Source organism: Callospermophilus lateralis, chromosome 10, assembly GCF_048772815.1.
Source record: "Callospermophilus lateralis isolate mCalLat2 chromosome 10, mCalLat2.hap1, whole genome shotgun sequence".
Taxonomy (NCBI): Eukaryota; Metazoa; Chordata; class Mammalia; order Rodentia; family Sciuridae; genus Callospermophilus; species Callospermophilus lateralis.
Genome location: NC_135314.1, coordinates 106,648,083 through 106,674,227, shown reverse-complemented (window position 1 = coordinate 106,674,227; position 26,145 = coordinate 106,648,083). Strand labels below are relative to the sequence as shown.

The following is a 26,145-nucleotide window of genomic DNA, read 5'->3' as shown; positions in this document are numbered from 1 at the left end:
CCGGAGCCCCTCCCCTGCACACACTTGATCCTTCCAGAACAGGAAATAACACAGTTAACTCACCACCACACACTCATCGCTACCCAGCAGTCCAGAGTGGGAAATAATCAGCCTCTTACGGAGGCAGGGGCATGGCCCAGTCAGCCAACAGAAAACGCACCGCCTGTGTTCAGAGCTAGGACATAACAGCAACCACATTCGTGAGCTGCACAGAAAACCCAGCAGCAGGGACCCGAGGTGGTGTTGGGTGATGGTTTTGTTTTGCTTCTGTTCACTTTCTGGGGGCAGCAGGTGGTGGGGAGCAGATTCTCTTGTACTTCTAACCAGTACAAAAGCCCCACACTTGTGAGTTGATAAGCAAATGCATTTAAATCCCTTGGTGCAAAGGGGCCATTTCAATGGGCTAGAAGTGCATCCCCATGAATTGGGGAGTGGCAGTGAGAGGAAGAAAACAGAGGCTGTGAAAGACAGAGCGTCATGGATCTGGAACTTCCTTCAGACCCCAGGGAAGGCAAGAGGCAGAGGTCTGAAAAAGTTCACAGAGGTGAGGGAATCACAGGAGGACAGTACGAATCATGAATAAATGGATTTGAAATTCAACCTTCTATTCTGTGCAGGTACTCTACTGAAAAAAACATCAATTTTTAAAAATGTTTTAGATAAGTCTTTTGGGAAGAAATTTACAAAGATAATATCACAGTTGAAATATCAAATGCAGATCTATTTATTGTAGAACAGCATAAAGCTAAGAGGCACTAGTTTAAAATAAAATCAAATTTACAACAGATGGTTATAACGACTTTTCCATTCATGGACAACTGCATTCACTAAATGGGTTTTAGACATAAACAATAGTGCAAATACAGGGTTATTCTATTGATACTGACCTCGTTACCTTGAGGTCAAGTGATAGACATGTGATGGGATACTCTCTCTTGGTAAGTGGACAGTAATGAGGTAGAGTGTGAGAGTGTGTGTTTAGATACCACCTCCACAGCTATTTCTCATTGTTTCAATCAAATGACCCATGGACACCTACCCTGCAATGTGCAAAATGGTGAGTGACATTCTGAACCAAGGCAGTTTCTCTCTTAAGGGGATACACAACCGCCACTGAATTCTGGCACCCAGACAAGAACAATACCAATGGCCACTGCTTCTAGGGTATTCACAGAGAGCAAGACAGAGCCCAGGTGATTTACATAACACAGTGGACCTTACAGAATCCTCACGAACCTTCAGGACAGGTATGGGGCTCACAGAGGAGGGAACCTCTTCTCTTTTCGTGATAAATTACGTCCAGCTGAATCCCAGGTGTGAGCTCCTAAGGCGCCTTGACTCTTTGCCATAAAGAATTTGTTTCTTTGTTACTAGACTTTGCGTAGAGCTTCGGGCAACCATCCTCAAGACCCCACTTTGATTACAATTCCACAGGTAAGCAAGAGAACTAACACTCTTATTATTCCTGGCACTAACACTTGCCTCTTGTTTATTGTAAATTTCACCCCAAGAAAAAGAGCAGGGATACCAATCTAGAACCTCAGAAAACACCAAGAGATAACAAAAAGGAAAGGTGACGTTAGAGCAGAATGATGAAGAAACTGCCCACAAGGTGAACTTGAAGGATGAGGACTACCGCTCAGTCCTGGAAACAGTGAATCCCATTCACGCACCAACTTTCAATCCACATAGCAACCAATTTTCTAAAAAAATATTTCCAACCGCCTGTCAGACTAAACTGATATGGTCCAGAAAACGGCTAAGCACCCAAGTGTCTTCACTCTCAGGAGAGACCCTCGAACACCAGCTGAAGGGGGCAGGGGCTTTCTGTTCCTGCCATCCATCCAAAAGAATTGCTCCCTGAGAATCACGTGTTTCCCAGGGCATTCCAAATCACACCATGGGCACTAATGTCTAGCCACATCTCTAAGAGTCCAGGATGACAATTTAAACTAACATTTCCTAAGCGTTCGATAAGACCAGGAATTTCATGGATTTCTCAAATCCATGTTTTTTTCTGAGAGCAAACAGGCAACAAAATGCAAACAGTATTCTTACATTTACATAGTCCTTTTTATTTCAATTACATATAGTACAAAAGTCTCAAAAAATGATGTGAGTTCTTTTTAAATACATCATTGAAATTCATACTTAATGTGAAAAAAATTCCACTACCTGGATCTAGATGTCAGTATTATTCACACGGTATTACAGAAACACAAAGAATAGAAATTAATTACTGTGTTTTTATTCCAAGCTTATTTTGAAATGCCATATTAGAAATCAGAAACATAAGTGCAACATACAATAGGAAGACCTTTAACAAGAATCACTGTCAAAGAGGCACAGAAGGCTCTCACCTACAGTTAACTCCACAGAGTACAACTAACCAAGTCTTGTTTTTAAGCATACATAATAATATTGGAAATTTTTAAAAGTGCCCAATAAAACTCACAAAAAAATGAAATTTCAGCGTCAAACTAATCCCACAATTACATGCATTAGGTAAACATCAATTATGCTGCTTCCTTGAAAGAAGGAATACTCTATTTTAAGAAAAAAGTCCCATCAGGATAGTCATGAAATGAAAACCCCTTTATCTGCTGCCCTTTCCTTCACTACGAGGCCTCATCCTGCAACCTTGACTCTCATGGTTTTTTTCCCCAGAACAGCCTGTTCCATTTGCTAACATGTTTGTTCTCTGTGCATGGCTTAAATTTTAAAATTCAACTTGACCCAAGGGTTAGACTCTACGCTGTCAGATCCCTAATTTAAAATGTAATGGAAATTCCACATCCTAAATGAGAAAAAAAAATTAAGAAATTATTTGGAGATAGACTGATCATGATTTTTTAAAGTATAGTTATATTCAGACAATAGTGGTGACTCAACAAATACTTGTGCTACCTAAAACTCAATGTGACTTGGATTTATCTCACTGAATCACAGAATCTGATGGAGGGCCTGGCATAACCCTCTTGTCATATAAAAAAAAAAAAAATCAGGGTTATACCCATTCCAACCCAAACACACAGATTCTTCTGCAGTACACAGCACTGAAGCTGAGATTCCTCTCTGCTCCTCCTACAGTAACCAGATGACGTTTCCAACCCACTTCAGGACAACCTCAAGCACATACGCAGACATTTAATACCTGCCTGTGTTTTATGTGGGCAAATTTGTTTTCTAGTGGAACATTTTGAAATTAAAGACTTGAGAAGTTTAAAACAATATTTTATTATTCTACAATCATTTTCATCTTCATTGTACTTCTCAATAGCCTGAGAGCTCAGAATAACCATTAGTGTGTCAACACCCACAGCAGCAAGACTATCATTCACCATTAGTCCTGCCAACTGCAACGTCTGATAGGGAGCAGGTAATGAAAGGGTAGCAGGATGGATTATCTTTTAGCAACTGAGATGCAGAGGTGGCATGTACTTTAAATTATAATGTCCTCAAATTCTTAAATAAACCTTTAGTAGAAAAGTGTGTATTTCCCATGAGATTTCTCCTCCTGCACTATTCAGCCTTAGTAGGAAATAAAAAAGCCAAGAGTAGCAAATAAAGATACTAAAAGCAAAGCAAAATTCATTTTGAATTTATTTGCCTTTCTTATTCTGTATATACTTAAGCCACTATACTATACAGTACATATTAAACTACTATATAGTACATATTAAACTACTATACTTTAATAATCATTTAAAGGTACTACAGGAGCTATTCACGTGATCCCAACACAAAACATTTGCAATGGGAGTTGAGGGTTTTTTTTAATATATTGGGTTTTCATATTTGAACATTTGCTTTCAATTTATTATTCTGCTATGATTCATGGGAGGCGATATCTGGGAGTAAAAGTTCACAGTAGTAAAAAAAAAAAGTTCAATAAATAAAATCATAATGATAATCTTTTCTCAGAGCTAGATTTGGATTTCATTAGTCTCCACTTAGCCATGAAGAGATATGAGATAATGTGGAGAAAAATAATTCATTCAGAACACAGATCTTTCTCAACGAGATTCTTTATATAAATAATGACTTCTTTAGGTATGTCTTTCTTCATGGTTCATTTCTCGGTTGCCTCCCTTACAGGAGAACTGTTTTGTGAAAAGCAATGTCGTCTACAAAAAGGAATCTTATTTCAGGAAGGATAAATTTGGCTGTGTTTTTCTCTAAAACCTTTCTTTCTTTTTTCCTTTTTTTTTTTTTTTTTTTCTTAATTTGGCCCACTTTGCAAGCTAACACTGTTTAGTTATAAAAGCTTCCTGGGATTGGAAGACGTTACTAGACTTATTTTCAGTCTATGGAAGATTTTAGAATATTAGATGAGCAAAGATATCTGAAAGCAAATTGTCTGAATGCAGTACCATGGAAAAGAATGAATTACAGATGTAATTTATCTGTCACAAGCAGATCCTGAACACTGATTGTGTCTGTATTTGTGCAGAAAATTGGAAATGACAGAAAGTTTTCCCAGCTTTCCTAACTTTAATTCTCCATGTTTTCCTTCGTGTAATTTACTGTCGACTGCTAGCTACAGCTGCTTCCTCCTTACTTGAGAAAAGCCTGGACTTAGGCGTAAGTGTTTCTATAATCCAGAAACCTCCACACTAGGTTTGGGTCTTGTGCACAGAGATAAATTCTAACCTAAGACACTGGAGTCCTACAGGGCCTGGAAAGTCCAGGGTCTTGAATTTTTTTTTTTTAATATTTATTTTTTTAGGTGTATTTGGACACAATACCTTTATTTCACTTATTTATTTTTATGTAATGCTGAGGATCAATTCCAGGGTCTTGCACGGGTGAGGCGAGCACTCTACCATTGAGCCCAGCCCCAGCCCTGGGTCTTGGGTCTTAATCATTGAGCCTCAAACTCACATTAACATCTACTAAAACATAAATAGTGTTAAATAAGCCCAGCAAGCTTCAGAAGAATTCTGCTGGATCCAAAACTGTGATCTAATTTGAAATGTAGGTGGTTCCCGCCTGACCACGGACCACCAGGGCCAGCTACTTCCTGTGGGAAGGGGATCTCTGTTAGTGGGGATTCTCTCCAGTTCTTGTGGCCCCACTTGTGGTCTCAGACTTCGCAGGACTCCCCGCCCCAACTCCTGCCCAGACACTTTGGGTCCTCCTTCATCACCCCATTCCCTGACACCCTGGTCTCCTGAGGGGGGCCCTGTGTTTTAAAGCCTGCCCCTCCCAAGTCTGACATAGGAAGCACTTGAACTAGACTTCAAACAGTTGAACACTCACCCCGTCGCCTCCTCAATGGCCTCTGTGCTCCCATCTGAGTCGATTATGAACCCCTGACTATTACTGTGATAAAATGGCCAGAAAGGGGGACAACTGAGCTTGACCTCTCCACCGTCTGCCTGTCTGGCCACTCCCCCACCCCCACCCTCTCTGGTCTGCCCATTTCCAGCCCTGGCCTACGGAAGGCCACCTGCAGGGAACAGGAGCAGCCCAGAGATGACACTGGAGAACCCCCGCACGGGGCTGCAGAGGATACTCCTGGAGCTGGGGAAGGCCTCCTCCCCACCTGGGCCCAGGTGCCTTTCTGAACCCCAAACTGAAACTTCCAACACTTCTCTCCCACAGAAACACTCTGAGGAGAGCACCGAGGTCTGTGGGACTGAGATGTGTGACAGGCGTGGTTCTCCCCAGGCCTCTCTGGAGCCTCCTGGGCCTCCCCAATCAGGGGAGTTTTCAGAGCTGCTTGTTCCAGACAGTAATCCCAGCATCCTCCGGTCACTCTGAGTTCTCAGCCGTGGCCTGATGATGGGACCACACTGCTCTGTGGGAAAAGGCCTCCTCAACAGTTACAACTTGGGGACTTGCTGTATCCAGGGAGGGGCAGCTATCTAGTTGAAACAGTGGCTCCTTATCTCAGATGCTCCTTATCTCAGATGGCCACGTATTTGACAACAAATACGTAATCTCTGAGAGCTGGTCTCCTGCTCTCCAGTTCTTGGATTCAATACTTGTTGATTCCTTGTTGACTTAAAGTATAATTGCTTCTAAATACTTACTGCTTGAGGCCCTGGGCTGTAAACTTGCCTGGAATATTCATTTTTACTCCTAAGCATGCTGTGTGATTTGGGTGAACTCCTTAGAATATGTGAATGCAAAGTAATGCTCCCCAGGGAGCAGAAAAGGGCACAAGCTGAGGCTTCCTGTTCATCTCACTAGCAGAGCAGAGGCCTGCCCAGCCTCCCTGCATTTCACCCGCCCATCTCTCAAATGGGAGCAGTGTCAGGAACAAGGTCCAAGGGCTGCTAGAAGGACTAAGTATCACCAAACAGCACAGAGCACTGAACAGGGCGCACACATGCAGCAACTTAAATATTAAGTCATTTTATTATTGTATTCTATATGGAAGAAAAAAAAGAAGAACATTTTATGGAGGAAGCAGAAATAGAATCACAGTAAGCACAGAATCTCTCGTCATGTATGATCATTTGGGACCCATTTTTATGGTAGGTGTGCCTGTTATACTCAAGTTGCAAATGGGTAAGTAAATATATAATTAGGCACTGCTACAGGAAAATAAAAGTGAAGCTGTTTTATTTTTATGTAAGTAAAAATCAATCCATTTGAGATACACCAGGTTGGCCTGACCCACAGCCAAGACGGAGAAGTGATGACAGATTTGCCGCATGACAAGACACAAGGTTCTCTTCAGAAGTGGCCTCCCTCCGGCCAATCCCACGCCTACCCTGCTTTTCTGGGAGGTTTATTTGATTCTAGAAGCTTTTTGGTGGAAAACATCTCTAACTCTTACCCCAGCAACTGGACCCCCAACCATCTTCCCACCTTACCTACCAGAGGTCTCATTTTAATGAAGATAACAAAAGACCACGGTTATGTGAAAACCATATGCCAACACCAACCAACTACAGGCCAGGACAGATCATTGAGTGAAGCTCAGAGGACCGTTGTGAAAGGAATCCTGACTGGACTGGCCTGAGGTCCCTCTGTCTCTTTCCTGTTCCTATTTTCTAGAACAAGGATATAATGGCTGGGGCTGTAGCAGCCATCTTACAGGTTTAAAGCAAGCCTGAATTTGGAAGTCAAATGCTCCTCAGAACTAAGGACGAAGGAACCTGAATTCTAATGACTACGGAGTCATTAGAGTCACCAACAGGAGTCATAACGGAGTCACCAACAGGCCTAGATAAGGATTATAAACCCCTAATTTGTTTATGCCAAATGCTGGGGAGGGATGAAGTATCTCTCTTACTCAATGCTGAATCTAATACTTTACAAACACCATGTGTAAATGAATTCTGTGTGACTGTGGAGAGGAAAGTAAAAGGGTTCACAACCAACAGTTCTGAGGCTGGACAGCTAGGAGCTGTAAAGGTCTTACAGATAGCACAGGAAGAACAGAGGTTAAAGATGGACAAGGTCCAAAGACATCCCGGGGACAGCCTGTCAGTCAAACTAAAAGGGATAAGTCAGTTGGACAGTTTAATAACCACCAGTGATTTTCACAACATAAAATCTTGTACCATAAAAAACAAGAAATGAAATTTTATCTCCGAGCGAAAATCTTCCAAAAATACATCAGAGGGTTAAGGACGATGCTATACGTAAATGTGCACTAGATGATAGCTATGTGAGAAATATGATATTTGGTAAAATTCTGTAGTAGTTTAGTGTATCCTGAGTATTAGATTGAGAAGTCTTCCCTGTAATTAATCTCATTTACAGTGACGTTCACAGAGAAATCACTACTCCAATAACCTCTTACACTTCAACCCAGTAAGTATTTCCATCAAGATTCCAGGGGGTTTCACCTCAGTCAGTTTTCTGTATGCTAACAACTCTCACTAGTGTTAAGTCACCTAATTACCCATTACTACTGTCTTAATTTTTGGCCTACATGTCAACATAGGAAACTGTTCCTCTAGCTAAAAACACAGAATGTGTTTCTGTTAAAATTACAAAAAAAAAAAAAAAACTTTTAAGAGCCTCGAATTTTTCAATAGGATCTTTTAAGAAAATAAGCAGCTTTGTCTATGTCTGTGGAAAGGCAGACACTGGCTCAGCATGAAAGGTACCAGGTTAGCCATGCTGATGGCCACAATCCTGTGCTTATCCCTGGCAAGGAAAGTGACAGGATCAGCTTCCAAAAAAAGTCTCCGAGTGCCTCTGTGGGGGTCTCAGAAACACTCAAGTGTCTCTCCTCTACCCTGGATCAGCCATAGGAGCATGCTGCTCACAGAACAGACCCTCCTAGCAGTAGCCTGCTGTGGGACTGTTGCAAGCTCCCTGTGGACTGCTCTGAGCTCTCCGTGGACTGCTCTGAGCTCCCTGTGGACTGCTCTGAGCTCTCTTTGGACTGTTCTGAGCTCTTCGTGGACTGTTGTGAGCTCTCTTTGGACTGTTCTGAGCTCTCCATGGACTGCTCTGAGCTCCCAGTGGACTGCTCTGAGCTCCCAGTGGACTGTTCTGAGCTCTTCGTGGACTGTTCTGAGTTCTCCGTGGACTGCTCTGAGCTCTTGGACCGCTCCAAACTCTTCATGGAATCAGACAGATCCTGAGCAGTTTTAGATGTGTGCAAACCCGAGCACTAACTGCTCAAGTCCTACTACTAACCTGAGCCTAATCACTAAAGTCCTGTGCGTCTTGGGTTGCAACAGCTTAGTACAGCACACATTGAAGCGAGGTTTAAGGAGAAAAGGCAAAGCAGAAGCAGTGGCTCAACTGCAAGGTCTACACTTGTCCTCACACAGTGCCATTCAAAACACAGATTTGTTTGTCCGATAACTTTAAAGACATCCATTCACTTGGAAATCTTCTCTCAAAGACTTTCTAACTATAAGAGCATAAACAGCAAATGAACATAGGCCCGAGTCTACTGAAGCAGCTGTAGCCACCGAGGACCTGGCTAAGAAGGTCCCTGTCAAAGCGATGGCCCTGGGCACATGCACGGCTCTTCAGAGGCGTGAGGATTCTGCTGACCAAGTGTGAGTGGCACTTAAGCACAGAGCACCATGGTGCTCGCCATGCCTCCCAGTGAACTCATCTCCAAAGATATGGGAGACAAGGATCTGCCGTGTCAACCCATCACTGAGAGGCACATTGAACGTGTGCCCAAAGAGCCACATGTAACTATGAGAAAAGCTTTAATGTCATGTGGAGACATCACTGGCAAAAACCAAACAAAAAAAACACTCAGTAACAGCTATTCCAATTAGGTACCTACTGGATGAACATTTTAATTTGAAAGAGGATGTTGTATCTGGAACTCCCAGATACCCTTCTGTCAGGGTTACTGTTAAACTTGGTCACAAATACAGGAAAAGACCGTGTTGAGGCTCAGCAACAGAGGTAATACAGACAGTCACTGGGTTGAAGAACCCTGTGCAGTAACAGAAGCAACTCCAAGAATTAGCTGAGAACACCTTTGGGACCAATTCCTATCCTCTATATATGCCATCTAGCCCACATGGGACACCCAGAGACTAGGTTCCTTTCTGCACTGAGCTGGTCCTTTACCTAATGCACCTCTGTGAGCCCCAAAGCCCAACTTCTAGACTTCATATGCTGTCCTAGGTCAATGCCCAGATCCCATGCCACTGTGCAGTGGCATCTGATTTCTGCTTTGTCTACAACAACCTTCTCAGAGAAGCAAGGGAGAGAGAGACAGACAGAAAGAGAGATGATATATCTCATCAAGAGAGACTGACAAATCTCATCAGGTTAGGGAGGGAAAGAGAGAGAGAATATGATTTCTGCTGTATCTACAACAATCTCCTCGGGGGAGGGAGAGAGAGATTATATAGACAGACAAACAGACACAGAGATGATAGATCTCATCAGGGAAGATAGACAGATCTTGTTAGAGGAGGGAGATAGCTAGATAGATAGACAGACAAACAGATGATAGATCTCATCAAGGGAGACAGACAGATAGTCCTTGTAAGGGGAGGGAGATAAATAGATAAGAAAGATGATAGATCTCATCAGGGGAGATAGATATAGACAGACTACACACACATACACACACATACACACTCACACATACACAGATATGTATAATAGCAAAATGAAAGTTTAATTATCTTAAATGAAATTGTTTAGTTTGATAAGAGAACAAGTTACTGAAGTTTCAAGAAAAATAAGTTTTGATAGATTTTTTTTTAAAACATATAGTTAAACATAAAGGTTTATTCTCCCTCCCTCCCAGAACTGAAAAGTGAATGGATATTTGAAAGAAAACAAGTCAATCAACAATAAGTCTCCATTTCTGTCGATCATATAATAAAAGTTTAATTTTCAAGAATATAACAAATTCAACATCACATTAAAAAAAACATTTTGTAGGCTCTCTTTACATATACTCCCTAAATTTGAAAGGTCATGACTGAAGAAAATAGGTAACCATAATCAGTTATTATCTAAAATATTGTTTCTTATATATGACATTCTAAAGATGGCTTTTAAGACTGGCATTTTTAATTCCTATTTTTTCTCTCTCTTCGTACTCCTTTCATAAGCCATAAGCAGGAAAATTCCTCATCAGCATAAAACAATACATATTTCAAATGTCCTAGATTTCTGAAGTAAGTAAAACACACAAAGCTACAGCATGTAAACATGCAGAGCCTCAGATGGAACGTACTCTTTTAAGGACTGTGAAAAAGGGACTGTGAACAAGAACTCCAAATCTAAAAGCAAAACTAATGAGAGAAATTAAGTGCTTAAAATACTGGTTGGTATACTACACTCACTGCAACTCATATTATTCTGCTTCACCACACACACACACACACACACACACACACACACACACTCCGTATATACATTCCTCATTACCATGTACAACCATTTTACTTAGCAATACATTTATTGTTACAGATTTCTATGTTTTCCCTGTTGTATATTCAATGTTATTTTTTTGCAACTTAAACTCACCAGAATACCAACTGAAATACCCTCAGCTAACTTTCTTCCTATCATCTTCAGTATCGTGCCAACTGATTTTAGATAAATGAATACTTTCTTGTTCTGTTTAACTTGTGTTTTTTAATGAAGCAAATTCTCCTAACAAGAAGTCTGCCGTGGATGTAAGTCAGCCGGGAGCCTGGCCAAAGCCTGCCACGGCACAGCTGAAGGGGACAGCCATTTCACAGGGTCCTCTCAGAGAGTATTTGGTTTGCTTTCCTAACTTTCTAAAAATAGCAGATTACACAGGCCACCTCCATCTCGCGGCTCAAGAACTCACAGAGGCTGGACTATGGACTGCAGGAACACACAGGGCACATTTTGCTGAAGAAGTCGGGATATGTGGAGCTTTCTGAATTCCTTGTACTCACTGAGACAATGCAAGCCATCTAGTGGTTACTGGCACAGAACCTGTGCCAGGCTCCCAAATTTCAGAACTTCAAGCATGAGTCACAGTTACTTGAACTGTTTTAAAATATGTTTTTGATCTATTTTAGCCACAAAACCGAAGACAGGGAGGCTATCATCTAAAAGGTAGCGTTTTCAACACTGTTTAAAAGATCACACCGTGCATCAGTTATAATGTATATATATGAGACGTGGTCTTTCAGGCATGAGCATTTTACTGCATATGCAAAACTGTCCTAATTCACTCTTACTATAGTTATGTCGCCAACATTTAAGGAGCTGCTGTCCTGATGATGAAGCTCCACCATAAATAAACTTATGTTTACTTTCTTCTCCTTTGACTCAAGCCCCAGATATTTTACCAAGTTTTAGACAACATAGATTTCAGTTTCTCTTAGACAAAGGACAAAGTTTATGTTGATTAGCTGCTTACAGTGAATGCATGTCATCAATAAACTTAAAATCTTGAAACCGCCTGTCAGCTAACAGAGCCCCTGATGTGGCAGTTGGATCCCGTCAGTGACACAGTCTGTCATTGAGCGATGCCGCCGCTCAGCTCAAAGGGGAACTGTTCCCTGGCCACAAGTGAGCAGCAACTACAAAAATATTTTCAGATGGAAAAACAGCAACTGAATATTAATGTTTCACAATGTTTCCAGACGCTGTGGAGGGCAGGTCTTCTGCGAAACCACTCAACGTCACAGCCAAATTTAATGTCCTTTCCTTTGCAGCTACAAATGCACCAGCAACCGTCTATAGGATTAAAGACTGGATTTATCAGTAATTGGGTCAAAACAGGGTCACTTATGGACACAGCTGGTTATTGAGAAGAGCAATTAGCCCTTTGGCCCTTATTTTACGGGTCCCCATCTCTAATTACACCTGAATTCGGTCAGCATGAATTTAGGAATACGTGTTCAGGAAAGTATAACCACTGTGCCCTTCATCCACGCCTTTCAAAGGAAAGGGGGGAAGGCCCGAGAGTAATTTACAACTTGTGCTTATTGATCTCAGGGCTATGACATTAAGAACAACCTAACATCTCAAGATATTTCTGTGGTTGTTAACGTCTCAATTTTATCCTACTCTGAAGATGATATCCTTGGAATCTTTGGCAAAAACTTTAGCAGAGTAAGCAGCCCAAGGTGGATCAAGAAGCAGTTGACTGAAACAGCTAACTCATAACTCACCCTGATATTGTTTTTAAAAGTATTATTAAAGCACTATTTGTTTTTTAAAAGACAAGCTGGATCTTCGACACTTTCACATCTGTATAAGGGTAGATATGAGACTGATCCCCTCCTCAAACGTTTAATGAATTAACCATTGTTGGCATTAAAAAAAAATCTGATTAAATAGATTGAGAGTACTAAGAACACATTTCTAGTCTTGATCTTGTGTGTCAAAATAAAGACATGAATGCTACCTTTCACAAGACACATTTCCAAATCTGATATCTGGATTGCAAATCTAATGACATTTTTGAATGTCAAAAAACACTTAAGTAAATCTTTTAGTATTCCAGAGCCCACAAAAGCTAACTTTTAACATTTCTAACTGAGACTGTTACAAATAAAAACTAATAAGGATCTAACACAAAATCAACTGCTAATTTCCTTCAAACTAGAATTTTTGAGGCTGAAAAAAATCCAATGAATAACTGGACTTCTGAATTTCCACTTATCTATAAAATTCATTATCAATAAAGCTTGTGCCACAAATAAGGTACTGTAGCAAAAGTTCTGGCTCTCACTTCTAGTTATATTTTCCACAAAATGCAAGACTTCTACCTTAAAATAATATGCCCATAAAATAAAAAGAGAATCCAACTTTTCAAAATAGTAAAAAAAAAAAAAAAAAAAAAAAAAAGTGAAAAAAAAATTTCTATGTAAAATTAACTGATTTAAAATCTACTGTTCTTTGACCACAGGGCAGTTCCTATGCCAACACAGGCAAATCATCTCCATTCAGCTATTGTGAGACCCTCATGATATAAGGTCTGCATATGCCAAACACATATCTCCACATTTATCATCCAGAACAGATACTATGTTTCCATTAGGAAGTAAACATACATCAACACTTTCTGCTCCAGAAAAAAAAGGCATGGAGCTAAAAGGACCGATTAATAAATAAATAAATAAAATTTAAAAAGTTATTCACAACAGGGTTGGCTAGACAAAGTTTAGCACAAAAATGTGGCAGACTCTTTGACATTGAATTTCCAATCTGCTTTGAGCAAAGTTGCCTGGTGCTATCATCTAACAAAGTTCCCAGCCCAACATCATCATAAGAACATCTGTAGGACTATCAATAAAGCAACCCCCAATTCCCAGTCAGAGGACTGTATTCAATTATTGCATATCCTTAAAATAATAGAATGTTTACTCACTTTCAATGAATCAAAGCAGGCGATTACTCGTCCATTTTCAACTTGGCAGCTTTTCGAAGGATGTGCAAATTTACATTCCGTGTCTGGCCGTGAGCAAGTCCCCCTTTGAAACTCTCTACATACTTCCAGTGTTAGCCATTTTGTGTCCCGAATTGGTGTGACACTAACAGCCATGTTTAGATTTTACAGGTAGTTAAATTTTTCAGTGAAACCAACAAACCCGACCCCCCGGGAAAAAAGAAAAGAAAAAAAAAAAGCAACAACCCCCCCCCAAAAAAACCAATGAACTGATAAAACTGTAAAATGATGATGAAAATTTCCCCTCCAAAATATTTCCCCCACTCCCTGCTTTAAAAGTACATGGAAAACTGTGTTGTCGATATCAAGGAAAAGATCTCCCACGAGAAATTCACAGCACGAAACTGTTAATTCAAAGAGGTTTTGGTTTTCAGAGAAATACTAGGATTGTAAGTAGATGAACGTTTAAAAGTAGGGCCTGGAATCAGCCTTGTGCTCTCGGTTACCCCTTCCCAGTGCCAATTTGGAGCCCAAAATGCAAGCATGAAAACGTGGCAGACCCTTTGACACCGAATTTCCAAGCTGCTTTCAGCAAAGTTGTCTGAAAGGGAATCTCCTCACAGCTGAATTTGCAATGGAGTTGGTGGTGCAATCGGTATTGATTAGTTTGGCATAGACAGATGCAGCAGTTTAGAGCAAAATCGAGAAAATGATTTTGTTTTCCTCCTTGATTTCCTGGCAGAAGATATCTTACTTTTTCAGCAAACTTTTCTTTTAAAACTAAAGCAGCCTAGGGCAATGCCAGATACTTAGAGCTTTTCTCTTGATTATAAGTAGAAATGGGGGTGTCTGGGCAGAGGTGGAGGGTGGATGTGCTGTCGTCACAGTCTAGCTGGCAGCAAGCAAGGCAAAAGCAGAGACTGCTCTAGAAGCGGTTCCAAGCAGCAGAGACGTCAGGAAAGGCACTTCTTAGTACCAACCTGTAGAAAAAAGAGATAGGTTAAGATTTACTAAGTAGCACTTCACTGCTGTCCTACAGTATCACAACCTTGCCATGTGATACCAGACTAAGTAATTTTCAAACTCTGCCTCTCTCTCCCACACACACACACAAACACACACACACACACAAATACTTACAGTGAGGCATATTGCAGCCAGCCATCGTAGATTTATTAAAAAAAGGGGCCGTTTCCCCTTGTGAAGCAATGCATGATAGAGAGATAACCAATCACAGATAGTATTGCAGCAATATTCTGGGCAGAAAGCCAATAGTGTGGGTTGTCTTATGAAAGGTCGCGCCTGTCAGACGTTCATTACTATGCTATAAGCACAGAAAATGTCCATCAGATGTGACTTATTCCACTGCAAGAGGACGAGCATGTGGGTTTTGAATTTACCCAACATGCAGTTAGTGGACTAAACCATGTTAGTTTCAAAACAGCTCCTAACAGGAGCCCAAGCCCTTGAAGATCACTACCGGGGATTAAAAGGCGAGGTTTAAAAACTGCAGCTCACTTCCCGGCTGCTCCTCTGCTCTGCGCAGGGAGGGCTGAACAGCCTGCTGCTGCTGTCCTGACATGTGAATAAAAAAGGAAAGGGGTGTTTACAAATGGTACGTTCTCCTGACCTATCCGATTCACTTCCTTCGGAGCCCAGGCCAGCCCCTGCACTGAAGGCAGCCTCCTACTGTAGAACTATTCCATTCAGCCCGCAGACACTTCGTCCATATATCACAGGAGGCGAGATAGGAACAAAAGCATCCTTTATTCCAACACTTTTAAAGCAGAAGCTGAGGTCATGTGGCGAAAATAAGGAGTGCAGTGTTGTCAGTGCGTCTGGCAAATCCCAAGTCAACTCAGGGGAGAAAGTGATTCAGTCGCAGAAACATTAAATATTAGGAGAGCAATCCACCGGGCAGCCAGCACCTCAGCAGCAGTCTAGGGGCACTGGAAGAGGGCAGGGCAGCACCCAGAGTCTGCTCCCTGGACAACTGAGGCCACTCCTTAGACAAGGGTATGGATGCCTGACAGTTGATTTTCTATTTCAATCAGGATGAAAAAGTTTTAGAAAATTTTACTAGCTAGGAAAATTACAGCTTTTTTTTTTTTTTTAACTTTTCAATGTTGCTAATGAAGAAAATTAGGCTTTAGAAACTAAATCTCACATTCCAAAGGAGCGCTTCTTGGGCCAAACAGGTAGACTGGTATTTTGTATATTTATAATTTGGGGAATTAGAACATAAAATATAGAATACATATACATTGAAGTTATGAATATCACTAAACTTCTATTTTTTTAAGATTAATACTTCAGCTCTCAACAGTAACTTTAAAAATATAGTTTAACCTATCTTCCAAAACTACTTGGAAAACACTGTAGCAAGACCAAAACATTTTTACTTTTACTTTTCCATATTTTTATTGGTGCATTATAGTTGTACATAATAGTGGGATTGTGTTGCATATTTGTACACACACAAATATAACAATATAATTTGGCCAATATCACTCCCCAGTATTTCCCCTTTCCCTCAACAAAAACTTTTGAGAGGGACATAAGAACCAACTCATCCAAGTATTCAGAAATGTTTGTTTTCAAAAAAAAACATTTTCAGGTCCTAATGCCTGATTCTATAAAATCCAAGTTATTTCCAGTCAAAAGCCCTAAGCTGTGTCTATCTTCCTGAATCTCTGCTGCACATTTAGCATTACTCAATGACCTGTAGATTAAATAATCAATTACTACATTAGGACTGAGATAACCTGTAGGGCATGAAAATATACATACACGTGTACACTTATGCATAAACACACCCAAGTATGAAAATCCCAGCAGTTTAGGAGGCAAGAGGACCATGAGTTCAAAGTCAGCAATTTACCTAGGCCCTAAGCCATTCACTGAGATCCTGTCTCTAAATAAAATACAAATATGGGCTGGGAATATGGTTCAGTGGTTGATTGACCCTGAGTTCAATCCCCAGTACCAAAAATAAATAAAACAAAAACACAGAACCAGCCTTTATAAATTATTATGCTCCAGGGTCACTTACTTAGACGCTCCCATTGTCTAGGGTTCTTCCCTGGGCCTCGGACAGTTCCCTCTCTCGTTCCAAATAGCGACTTTCCTACACCTTCACTCCCAAGGCCCTCTTCCTGCTTTCCTCCCTATCAAGGCACACGAGCTCATACATCACAGATACGTCCTGGTCACAACAGTGGCCGCTGAGCAGGATTCTCAATTCTCTGACCTGCTGCTCACCTGACTTGAAATCCTTATCCTGCTTCTCAGCCTCCAGCACTTTCCCCCTCCTGTCCAGGTGACCTTCTGCGAACATCCTCCTTGCGGGGTCCTTCTCAGGTACTGTCCTTTCCTCCCCTCACACATGCAGCCCTCTCGGAAGCAGCTCCTTCTCTCCGGCTCAGGAGAAGCTGCCTGCGCTGCACGCCCTGCGCTCCCTAGTGCTTTCCACCTATCATTCCCAGTGTCCAAAATCTTTCTGCTCTTTCATCTCTGAGTCTGACTTCCAGACCCTGAACTTCACTGTTCAGCAAGGCCAACATCCAGAGATGAGGGCAGCCTCTGTCTTTCCAGAACCTCTGAGGCTACCACTTCTATTCTTTGCCTTGGACCTTTCCCTGGCCTGAGCTGACAGACTACTCTGCAGCTCCTCCCACGGCACCCTCTTCTGGCAGAGGCACAGGGCTGCCCACTACACTCTCCTGGGGCTTCATGTGTGGTTCCGCCCCCCACAACGTGGCAAACCCCTCCCCCTTGCTTAAGCTGCTATCAGATCCCACTGTCTCTGAAGGCTGGGCCTCAATACTAAACCTCACTATGTTCAGAACCTGGGCCTCCTCCTATGGCCCCTTGGTGATGATCAACTCCCTGACAACATGTGGACTCCCGCAATAACCCCACTCCCCAGATCCTGGAATACAACAGACCTTTTAACATGTTTGGTAAATGAAGTTTGCTCTGGAATAAACATGAACATGAGGATGTGTCCCCAATTCTGAGGAAATTTTTCCGTCATGATCCACGGGGTCCAAACAAGCGGTACCAGTAAAGAGACCTGCACAGCTGCACTGGTGGCTATATCTAAGTACAATGACAAAACTGCCTTCGAGAGTGCACCGTTTCTCCTTTCCGCCACGTGACAGGCTCCTTGAGGCTGCGGCTCAGCACAAAGCATACTAAAGTTACTAAAATGCTTACAAATTAGTGTTTTGGTTGCTTTTATTTTACAGGATAGAAAAATTCTATTTGAAAAAGTGCTCTTGAAAACATTGTAGACATGTGTTTGTAAGTTCATCATATACTATTTAACTGTAAAAAGGATATAAGTATAGATGAGAATCAAAATATTTATCATTAGCTGGGCACACACACTGACAGTTAGATCAGACAGTGACCCCTCTGTGTTACTGGTCTTGCTGGATCCCATGCTGTGGGCAACCCCCGCCCCCATGTAAGTCACTTTGCATACAAAATTCAGATTCTATCCTATGAACTGATTTGACTGAACTGCTGATATAGGAATATGATTTCTTATTCCTTTTCTTTATTCAAAAAAAGAATTCCAGAGAAGATTTGAAATCAGCATTAACTGTTTTAGTAAATTAAGATTTCACAGAATTTAGACCAATATTGAATTCTCAAAGGATTCCTTCAGCTGGTAATGAGCTTTGGTTCCACAGACATAGATGACATTTTAAAACATGTGGATAATATCCAGATTGTGACAAGTCTTACAAACATCTTTTCCCTAAAATTGTTTTATTTTTAATGATTATTAAAGGAAATATTTCTACTTTACAGATATTGTCTAATAGGTAAATATATGACCTGTACTTCAACATATTATGATAAACTTCCCCAATCACAAAGAGATTACTTGAGGAAGTTAATGGTTTTACAGTGAAAATCAAATCTTTTGAAGCCTTTTTAACAAGCCCTCTTTAACCCCCTATCAAACCCCAAATTCTCAAGTTCCTCACCTTACATGATACACTCTACATAAATACGATATTCTGCCTGGGAACCAAGAACTAATGTCTTCTTGAGAAGTCACATTCGTGTTCTTCTTTAGGACGGATGTAAGGGGAAACAGAAATGACGACATGAAATGATGGGGATGGTGAAAAACCAAGAAAAAGAGCAAGGATTAAGTAAAAGAGAAAAGAAAATCATGGAGCTCATGGAGAGTTACTGTCATGGCCAGTGTCACGCCCTGAGGGTACTGAGGTGCTGTGCTGGACGGCCTGGTCTGAGCACCTTCCAGACCCACATGCACACAGAGCAGGAGGAGGATAGCCCAAGGTCTGGGATGAGATTCTACTTCTGAGAACGAGGCAGCCTCCATGAGCAAGGTTAGATCTCTTAGTCACGTGTGTTTACTGATTGTTCTTGTCCCCCCAGGCCAAATGCGTGCAGGCTGGTCCAGCTTCCTCCTGAGTAGTTCAGGCAGGAATCTGGGGACCCTTCTCATAAGCTCTTGAGGTTGAGACAGGTATGTGCTCAAGAGGGTAACTGGGTACCAATGGGCAGTCTTCCATGATGACTCTCACCCCCTAAGCTTTAATCTAACTGGACGGTGAGGTCAACTTCACCAAGTAAGTCTGGAGGTGACAAGAAGGGACCCCTTGCCCAAACCCCTAACTTCTCCCGCTGGGTCACTGATGTCAACGAGTCCATAATTAGCAACACAGCCCTTCAGCTAACTAAGTTTGCTCATCCAGCGATTTTGCTCAGGGCTGGTCCCAAATATGAACCAAGATCGCAGGAGGCAAACGCTCAGCTGAGCACTCCTGGGTGATGGTCCGCCAACGCTCTCCCCGCTGAGGTGCTGAATCGGGAACAAGGTCAGTTATTTGATGGGAAAAACTGGTCTGAGGTCAAAGTAGCCTTCAGCAGTGTTCAGCATCCTTTGGCCAAAGAACTGAGATGGGCGTTTCTTAGTGAGGGGTCAGCACACTCCCAGGAGCGCCACACGCTTGCAGGTATCATGCAAAATACATGAGTTTCCCAGACGCCATGGGACGCGAAGAACAGCTTGCGGGTTCTGTGACCACATCAGCTCGACGGCTTAGAAAAAAGCTCAAATTCAATAAAAAGAGCAAGGCTGAGAGCAGGCCCTGGCAGACCACGGAGACTGGGGACGAGACTGTAGATGACTGGAGTTTTAGAAACACTACTAAGGAAAAGACAGCCTTCGGTCGACGCCGCCACTGTGCTGGGCTGGCAGACTAGCTGCTGCCCAGAGGAAGAAGGTGCATCTACGAACACAGGCAAGTCATCTAAGATCACAAAGTGCCACCCCCTCCCAACCTTGGTTCCCTAAGTCACCAGCGGGGGGCGGTGGATGGTCAGGTGAAGTGCCATGGCCACAGAATAGAATTCCAGAGGCCACTAATTGCACTCCACTCAAATCAGAATATTTACATTTGAGACAAAAGTAAACACAAAGCTTCTCTCCAGACAGGGATGGAAGGTGAATTCTGAATGATCCTCCCTCAGGCAACACAAGGAAGCACCTGAGGTCTAGGGTCACCAGGAGGTAATCCCCACTACAGCAGCTGCACTGGCATCACATGGGATCCTAGCTGGCCCTCCACAGGCCTTCAGCCAGCCCCTACCATAAGGGTTCCTCCCAGTGGCCTCTCCAGCCACTGTACAAAGGCTCAACCTTCTGCTCCTCCCAACACCAGTCCAGTCCTGATGAAAGACAGAGGCCTAACGTCACACCAGCAATAACGAGCCACAGGAAGGAAAGACCGCAGAGTACTACCATGCGCCTGCCCCCGCTACCTGTCCCGCTACCTGTCCTGCTCTGCCGTGGCACAGGATCCCTGGAGCACAGGCAACTGCTAAGCACACAACAGCATCTCACCCACAGAAAACAAGCCACCCACACCTGGGACATGAGAGGATGTCTGTCCTGGTGGATCTGAAGCCTGATTTGTGCGCCCTAGCTAAGAGTCCCGGTGCCTGGGCCCAGTTTACTGAGCTGGCAATGCCACCTTTATAACCAAGAGAATTCACACTGGAAGGTGCTCCCTCGAAAGAGCAGGAGGCAATGAAGTTAAAATAGAACCACATTTAAATACCTCCTGGATTGTGAGTTGAAAGAAGATTTTCTTATCCACAGAATAATTCAAAACAGTTTTGTGTGGCTTTGCAAATTTGAAACATTTAAATAATTATCTGCAAATTTCTGACAGACCCAGTCTTCATTTCTGGCAAAAGAAGAGAACATTTGCATTTTCCTGATGACATTCAAGCAGGCGGTGTTCAGCGTTGCCCTGAGTCTACGCGGAGGAATAATGAGAGAAAACCATGGTGCTACCCTCACGTGCTTCAGGAGAAACCCTACTCCCTCGGTGTTTTATTTACTCTCATCTATTACACAACGGCATAATCTTTTGAGCCTCAGGTAGTCATAGCTGATCTTTCCAAAACTAGTAATATTTCAAAATGAAAAACAGTCAGAAATCAAAACACAGACTCACACAGAGTTAACAAAGCTGTTCTGTACTCAAGAGCTAAGTCACAGAAAAGACCAATATCCCCATCCTGGTGATTTTCAGGAAGAATGGTATGTGGAGGCAGCCACAATCCATCAGAGTGAAAGGAGCCGGAGGAAACCCTGACTGCCCAATGGAATGCCATCGCCATGGTCCTGTGTCCCCTCACAGTGCCCCTCCCCATCATAGGACGTGACCCTACAGCTTATCTAGATGAGTTTAGACCCTTGACAACCCGACTAAGGGCTAAAGTCTCACTTTCATGATGCACCTCTCCATCTGTTGAACAATGTCACCCTGTTTCTCAATGGAGCTGATAACACTTCTACCAGCCCATCTTAGAATGTGTCCCTCACTGCCTGGGTGGGGGGGGGGGGCGCGGGTGGCAGCAGAGCCTCTGAGGCTGCCCTAGTGACACCACTGCAGCTCAGGAGTGACCACGGAGGTGCTCCACCAGAGCTGAGGAAAGAGTCCCCAGTCCACAGGCCTCAGTGGAAGCTGCTCCCTTGGTGCCCCTCTGCCCCACTAGTCCAACCTTCCCTCCAAGACAGAAGCCATTCTCACAGCCAGGGGTGGTAAGATCTTCTCCACTGTTAGCCTGTTCCTGCTGCCACTGTAGCAGACTCAAGTTGGCTGAGACGAAGTAGAAATCACACAGGTGCAGTGGTGCACACCTGTAATCTCAGCTACTCGGATGCTGAGGCAGGAGGATCACAGGTTTAAGGGCGTCTCACCTGGGGAACTTACCTAGACCTTACACCAAATAAAAATAAAAAATGTAAAGGACTGGAGACTTAGCTCAGTGGTAAAGCACCCCTTTGGGTTCAATCCCAAGTACGAAAATAAACAATAAAATAAACATATGAAGAAATTGAAGGTATAATTTTTAAAACCCTCCCAAAATAGAAATTAATCTCTATCAGGATCAGTTGTTGCCATACTTCATAGAACTTCTAAAAATATAATGTAGCAACTCCTTTCAATACTAAAAACTAAATCTGAGTATAAAATCTTGACCCTAACAAATAGATCTTGAATTTCTAAAATGTCTGCTTTAAAACCTAACACAGTAAACTCAATCAGGAAGAATTTACTGGCTTCTATTAAAGATTACTTAAAATAAGTTGCTTAATTATTAATCATTTTGAGAAAAGTATAAAAAAATATTATTAAATACAAAGACCTAAAATAATCATAATGACTAAAACCACTTATGAGTGAACATAGTATGGAATTACTTACATGCATCCTTAAAAGATGAATTAGTAGACTTCTCATGAGCCAACACAACACACACACACATTCCCTCCTTTCCACATAATCAGTAAAAGTCTCTGTTATTTCGCTAGCACATTTCTTATTCCGAACTTTTTATAAATACGTAGCCAAGCAGATGCTGCACGGTCTATTTAGCCTGATGGATGGGTGGGCATTTCTACTGACTGACACATCTGATCTAGACGATCACCTGCTCAACAAGTGATTTCACACACACTTGTAACAGTATGCCAATATCAAATGAATTCATTCCAAAACCAAAAATTAGATGATCAGTTTAACGTGAGCTTTTTCTTTAAAAAAAAATCTCAAATTCACATAAAGCTTACAGTAATGTTTCCTGACAGTGAATCAGGTGCCAGGTGTGCTTCCCTGGTCTAGAGGAGTAAGGCCTGTCAAGACTCAGAGGTGTGCTGACCTCTTGGGTTTCTTTCCCCATATGCCTTTCCTATTCTTTGGGGAAGGTTCCACACTAACTCCCATGCTTCACTAGGTCTGGAATGTTTAATAACAACAAATCATGTTGCTATTTTACAGTATAAGTATAAATATAAAACACTCTAATGATCTATGTCAACAGAAACCTATCAATGTAATTATTTTTTTAACAATTATACATTACTCTATATCTACTTCTTTAACTTAGATATTTTACTATTTTAGGCAATGCTGCATTTGCATATGAAAAATTATCCTTATATATAAGTGCTTTTAATAGTATACATCTTATATTAACTCTGAACTAGAACAACAAACTTCTTTCAAGAAAATATTTACCAAAATGCTCTCACCAGCAATGAATGATAATACGCTTCACTGTTTTTGTTAAATCTAAGCTTACTTTGAAAAGACACCATCTTTAAATCTACACTGTAAATTTCTCTTGTAGGAATATGCCAAAAAGTATGACGGACCTTTATTTTCTTATAATGAAACTAAAAGCCTATTTGTATTTTGCAAAGTATTTTCAACTGCTGGTTCATATAAGGCAGCTAATCAATGGAAACATTTGTAACATGTTATTAGACTCCTGTTATTTCAAAGTAAAGCCTTTCTTGCCAAAACAATCAAGCAATTGTATTCCATAATTATTTGCCAAAAAAACAGAAGCTGGAACTTTGAATAAATTTGGGGGTTGACAGTATCAAAATGGACAATCCATAGCTTACTGTTATTTTCATATTAATAAAAACACTGTGCAGTTCCAGGTGTCTGTGGACATGCTCTACTCGGGAAACCTGACAGCATGGTCACAGGATTAAAGAATGCTTCAACACAGTACTTCTACAAATGCAAGTAAATAGCCCATGCCCCTCTTCCTCCTTTAGATTCTAATTGACTAAAGGAAATGGTTTCTGACAACTACTATAAATATAAGTTATTATCAGACTAGCTAAGGCACAACAAAATTCTGGAAGGCTCATGGGTGCCCGGACATATCTTCCCACATGTAACTTCCCAAGGCTGGGCATGCAGAGGCCTCCTTCACAGATCTGCATTGGGCCCTCCTGAAGCCGCATGCACTTCCAATTAAAGAACCAAGACCCATGCCCAGTCCTCTCTTCTAATTCGCCTGAGCAAGTGTCCTGTTAGAAAGCAGAAGCACTCCTCCCTGACTTTGCTCTCCTCTCTCTCCCGGTGAGTAAACAACAGTTCCCAGGATACAGAAGTAACTCAAAGAGGGTTTTTAAAAGACTTGAAATGGCTGGGTGGCAGGATGTGGGCATTTCCAAGGCTTTTATTCCCATTTTGACAAAGTGATTCACCATGTTGTCAGAGTATAAATAAAGTCATGTGTCTTAGGAGATGGGATCAAAGATTTTATTCTTAGGATTTTCTACTTTCTACAAAAGAATACACATATTGAACCAATAGGACAGCTTGAGATTTGTTTCCTTTGCTAAATAAGAAGAAAAAAAAAAGTCCTCTTCCTAATTCTTTCAATAGGACATAGGTTCTGTGCATCCCAGAAGGGCCGTGACACATGGGGACACATAAAGACTTTGCCCTTTTAATGAGACAGTGACTGGGGCGCTATGCCTGTCCCTCTGCATCCTGTGCTCTTGGTCAACAAGTAGCTTTCCAGGCCATCAGAGCACCCAGAGCAGCCGCAAGCAAGCTCCCGCCATCGCCAGGCATCGGTCAGCTGCAAGGCCAACCTTCTAGGAGGCTGAACTTCCAGAAAGAAGCCAGGGGAACCTGAATCCACCCCTTAGGGTTGGCCACTAAAAACATACTCCTAGGACAGACAGCAGACACCCAGAGGCACAAGACTGGAAACTCAGGTTTTTACCAGACTCTAGAGGTCATACTTAACCCCATATAACTCTGACAATCACAGTCAACTAAAGCTAGCACACTCCTGTCACAATTGACTGCTCACTGTGTTCTGACCCCATCATTTCCTTTTTTTTTTTTTTTAAAGTGTTTCTTCTTTGAAAAGATGGCTTGCTTACATATTTAGTGGCATGCTATTTGATTATCCTCTATCAACTACTTTGGAAAATTAGTACACCTGTAAAATGTTCTGGAAAGTTCTGCCAATGCTCATCATTAAGTCACGCATGTCCCCCAGCATCACGCTCACATTCTGCACATGGTAAAATACCACCCTTCCTGTCTCCGGGAATTTACTTGAGTCCTTTCCAACAGTGCACTACTAATGTGGAGGCAAAAGCAATCAGCTTTGTACAAAATCCCCCAGCGCATCTTAAAGAATGCATCAGACAAATGAGAGCAGTGCTCATGTAGCAATCTTGAATTTTTCATATTTTCCAATCAATTCAGTATCAAACTATTATACATACTCACACACAGACATGTAAGAGAAATGCTTTACAGAGTGGTATGTAGGCTCCTTATCTATTTATAAGAACAATACTGTAAGAGCTGGGGGTATAGCTCAGTGGTAGAGCACCTGTCTAGCATATAAGGCCCTGAATTGAATCCCTGATACCACCAGACAATAATAATAATTTAGAATAGTAAAATTATTTCACAAAAATATGAAAAACAATTGAGACACCTACCTATCCAATCACTAAAATATGACTGAATAAATTATCATTATAGATAAAATGTGAAATAAGAATTAATGTATGTGTATGTTTGTGTGTATTTGAAAATTAATGGAATCTTTTCCTTCAATATAACAAAAACCCAGCCCTTTATTTGAATTCAAATAAACCCTCCATATCCAAGTTAGTAGGAAGAAAAAAAAAGATTCAGATCATTCTGTAATCTTCTTGCAATAAGAATCATTTTGTTTTGGATAAAACTATTATTAGGTAATAACCTTTAAAGAGATTAATTTTTGAAAATTATCTTGGAGCCAGGTGCAGTGGTACACATCTATAATCCCGGTTACCTGGGAGACTGGGGCAGGAGTGTTCCAAGTTCAAGGCCAGCCTCAGCAACTGAGACCTTGTCTCAGAATAAAAAACACAAAAGGGATGGGAATGTAGCTCAGCGGTAAAGGGCCCCCAATACTAAAGAGAAAAGTGAGGTTTTGCCGCTGTCTATGTGAGCTCAGGCCTTCCCTGCAAGGGCATCATCTGGTCA

At 41.7% G+C, this 26,145-nt stretch overlaps 1 protein-coding gene across 16 annotated transcripts in view; it reads right to left on the bottom strand.

The window, feature by feature from the left end:
- Positions 1 to 26,145, bottom strand: part of Mbnl1 (muscleblind like splicing regulator 1) — a 185,074-nt gene that overhangs the window by 118,944 nt on the left and 39,985 nt on the right. For 9 of the 16 annotated variants that reach the window (XR_013155600.1, XM_076867098.2, XM_076867095.2 and 6 more), the window contains exon 2: positions 13,763 to 14,760. The exons of 5 other annotated variants lie outside the window; for them this stretch is intronic. Coding sequence is in view for 9 of the 11 variants with exons in the window: in XM_076867098.2 (XP_076723213.1) it covers positions 13,763 to 13,936 (174 nt within the window). In the remaining 2 variants the exon portion in view is untranslated. Of the gene's footprint in view, positions 1 to 13,762; positions 14,761 to 14,920; positions 15,309 to 26,145 lie in introns of those variants that run through there. 2 more of the 16 variants (XM_076867097.2, XM_076867109.2) reach the window with 2 other exon arrangements.